General features: G+C 32.2%; 1 protein-coding gene across 1 annotated transcript; it reads left to right on the top strand.

The window, feature by feature from the left end:
• The first annotated feature begins 1144 nt into the window (after positions 1 to 1144).
• On the top strand, positions 1145 to 2386 carry LOC104885368 (dehydration-responsive element-binding protein 3). The gene has a single exon (XM_010670062.3). It carries the CDS (start codon positions 1326 to 1328, stop codon positions 2151 to 2153), a length of 828 nt encoding a protein of 275 aa, XP_010668364.2. The 5' UTR covers positions 1145 to 1325; the 3' UTR covers positions 2154 to 2386.
• Positions 2387 to 4111: the final 1725 nt, after the last annotated feature.

Below are 4111 nucleotides of genomic sequence, written 5' to 3'. Positions count from 1 at the left end.
TCGTCGACACCAAGAATTTTGGTTTCACATCTAAGACACAAATTCAATTGTTTAATCCCCACTTAATTAACTCAATTACTTTAGTATTGTTCATCTATAGTAATTATTGCATCCAAATGTTAGTGAATAAACCAACGTCTCAAGTATTTGATCTTTGTTCAACTATTCAGTTCTACTTTTAGATATAAGAAGTATCTAAGGGTATTGCTTACCATACAAATAATAATAATTATAGAGAGAGCTACGTTATGATTCTACATTTATAACGAGCGTCCAAAAACTCTCCATCTTTTTCTAGACTTAACTGTATACATTAAATAGTGTTTTCCTCAGAGCTCTTTATTTCCACATTCAGAAAACGTTACATAAAAAATATTTAATCTTACATGCATACAAGATACAACCTCTTGCTTTTTCCCCTCATCCAGTCCTTTATCCTTAATAGTACTATTTCCTATTCCTGAATACAAATTGCTGTTATTTAACCAAACAAAAAAAATCCGGTCTCAAACCTCAAGGCAGTACAGCAGAAATGGAAGAAAATAGCAGAAGATCATGTGTAAAAATTAATGTCACACTGAATTTTTTTGGTAACATCATACATTCATACTATAGATTACTATATAATCTTATATTATACCACTAGTAGTAGCATAGTAAAAGAGGGAAAGGGAGATAAACCAACAGTATAAATAACAAAACATGCAGTGACAGATGATAAAACTTTAAAAATAAAAATCACTGAAGTTACTATTTATTTTTTTATTAGGAAAGATAATTGATCCGAAAACTAACCCCTACTAGGCTACTAACCTGCAGGGTATATTAACTCAGAGACTGGAGACAAGACCAAACAATTCAGAATTAAATGCCCAATATATTATTATGATAAAAATTTAAACGCTAAATAATATCCTAAAATTCAGAATGATATTACTCTACTGAGTTACCACCTCTCTCTCGAAGTTACTATTTATTTTCCTGATGACTGTCCTTTTTGTTGTATAATTGGAGGTTGCGTGGTTCTCTATTTGAGGAAACCTTACCCTACTTCCTTTCCTTTGTCCCCATCCTCTTTTTTATGGGTCCCATATTTTCTCTCTCCTCTCAACCCCCTTCCCCTATAATATAAGTAAGTGATTGCCAAATTATGGTAAGAGTGGAAACACTAAAATTCACCCTTCACAACATCTTTTCTTTCCACTTCTCATCTTTTTCAACAACAAAACAAACTAAACCCACAAATTCTCCTCTTCTTTTGTCATAATATTACCAAATATAGCGGTACTACTCAAATGTGTTATTATTGATCATCAAAAGAAGAAATGATGGAAATACAAATTCCCATTAATAGTACTAACAATGATAATCTTAATAATAATAATACTACTACTACCACCACTACTACCAGTACTCATTCATTATATTGTTCAGCCGAGTTGACATCAACTCGGCTGAACTCACCCAATTCCAACTCGGACCCCGTGAAAACACCAAAGCGTGCCCGCGACACAGGCGGGAAGCACCCAGTGTACCGCGGGGTCCGAATGCGGACTTGGGGTAAATGGGTGTCCGAAATTCGCGAACCAAGGAAAAAATCCCGCATTTGGCTAGGGACCTTTCCAAACCCGGAAATGGCCGCCCGCGCACACGACGTAGCTGCCCTTAGCATAAAGGGTGACTCGGCAATCCTCAACTTCCCTGAACTCGCCGGGTTGTTACCTCGGCCCGTGTCACTAAGCCCGCGCGACGTACAAGCAGCTGCTGCTAAAGCAGCTGCTATGGAAATCATTGATCACGATAACGATAACGATAACGATAACAATAACAATAATATAGCTACAACATCATGTGAAATGTCTTCATCTTCATCATCGTCGTCATTGCTTTCTTCGTGTTCATCTCTCTCATCCATGGTCTCAGCAATAGAGCTAGGTAACTCGGATGAGTTGAGTGAGATTGTAGAGTTGCCGAGTCTCGGAACTTTTGATGATTTAACCAAATTAGGGACTGAGTTTGTGTATGATTTTGATAGTAGTTCATGTGGAGATGGGTGGTTTTATCATCACTTACCTTGGATGGAGAATTTTGCTGTGGTGTCTGAAAATGTTGTTTCAACTGGTTTTGAAGCCTTGTTGTGGAATTATATGTGAGTGTTAGTTTTTCTTTTTCTTGATTTTTATTGTAAGTGTGCTAATTCTGATGAAATTTATTTGTGTGTGTATAAATTTCTCTTTTCTTTTCTTTTCTAGTTCTAATTAGTCATCCACCTTTTTGTTTGGAAGACTAATTAGAAACTTTATTTTCTCTTCTTTGGTTTATCCCTTTTCCCCTACCCCAAAAAATTCCAATAAATTTGAGATGTTCATACAAGTTATTTTTTCAAGGAATTTTCCTTTTTTTTCTTTTCTTTTTCTCTTTGTATGTATATGAGCTTTAGAGTATAATTGTTCTTATTTTGCCCATCATCAACTTGATTTTCAAAGTTTGTTAAAGATATTACATTTATTAGGAAAACTGTAATATTTTGCTAATTTATGTAATATCTGTAATAAAACTGATTTTACACTAATTGAAACTAAATATTTATCTTCAGAATTTTCTTTTATTTATACTGAACTATTATATGAAAGTCACACTTGTTTTTTACGACTTTTAATATAATCCACACATTTGATTTATCTGTGATTACATACTTATAAAAAATTATATGTACATACATGTTGGAATAAATCTATTAAATAAAATTTCAGATGATGCTTAATTTTGATATTTTATTATTGAGATACAATAAAAATAAAGAGTCTAGATCTTGTAGAGATTTAGTGAAACTCTACAAGGTAGAGTTGTATTTGAGCAACTATTAAGTAGAACAAAAGGTATTATTTCTTTTTAGAAACTTCTAAAATGTTTGCGAAAATTACCAGTTTCAAAAAACATATACATCCTTTTCAGAGCTATGAGTAAGATTTTTTGTCCATAATTACCTTACTTATACCTTTTTATTGCGAGAAACTACTTTATTTACAAAGTTTTGTACAAAAACTACCTAAAAACTTTTCCGATATTTGACTATAGTTTTTCGGTGAGTAAAAACTATTTGCAAGTTATGTGACTTGCTATTTTCCTTATTTTATTCCCCCCTTCTATATTATTCCCCCTTTCTGTCTTGTACAAAATCATGAGCATATCCTTAGTTAAGTAAGGCGAGAGAGTGTTAATTTAGAAAAGTGAGAGAAAAATAAAAAGAAGGAATAAAATAAGGAAAATAACAAGTCTCGTGATCTATTGTGAGTTAAAAACAATGGACCAATGGCAATGGGTTAAGAAACTAAAAATTATATATTTTATAAAAAATTGAATAAATTATTCAATATCCTTCAAATCCCCATCAAAAATTTAAAAAGAAACTCCAGTTGTTTTTCTTCTTCGTCCATTCAATTTTCTAATGGCATGACAAAAGTCACTGTCAAATTCCCCTGATGTTCTAAAATTACCCTCTCTGATTTCTTATCCTTACCCTCATCTTCTTCTTCCTCACAATTTCATATTTAACCCCTTTAAAACCCTAACTACAACTCCCTCCTCATAAACCACTACCATAAAACTCGAAAACAATCCTACCCCTGAAAACAACTTGACCCACCTCAAATAACAACACATAAAATTAATAGACCTACACATGATTGCATCTGACCTTGTTCGAGCAAAAATGTTTTTGAAGCATGTTACTTTGACAAGAAAAAAATGGCAACATTAAAGAGTGGGGAAGAAAATTAGAGGGGAAACATAAGAAATAATGGAATGGCAATTTTTTTGGTGATGCAGTTAAATCAACGGAGAGATGATACACATAGACTCGATGTATGTATACACTATATCTTTAATATGTATTATTGCTAAAATGTATATTGTTATTAAAAAAAATTACAAACTTACAATCATTTGAACATGTTCTTTTATTCGACGATATTTGAATTTACATAGTACATAAACGATTGAAATACTATATTTCGAATTGAATTTTATTACATGTTAGGAATGAAAATATAATATTATTATTCTACAAACAAATTAAATAAGTGAAAACGACATGAAAATTTAATTAGTA

The sequence above is a fragment of the Beta vulgaris genome, chromosome 2, assembly GCF_026745355.1.
Source record: "Beta vulgaris subsp. vulgaris cultivar EL10 chromosome 2, EL10.2, whole genome shotgun sequence".
Classification (NCBI taxonomy): Eukaryota; Viridiplantae; Streptophyta; class Magnoliopsida; order Caryophyllales; family Amaranthaceae; genus Beta; species Beta vulgaris.
The sequence above is the reverse complement of the archived record's forward strand: the minus strand, read 5'-3'. Positions and strand labels throughout refer to the sequence as shown.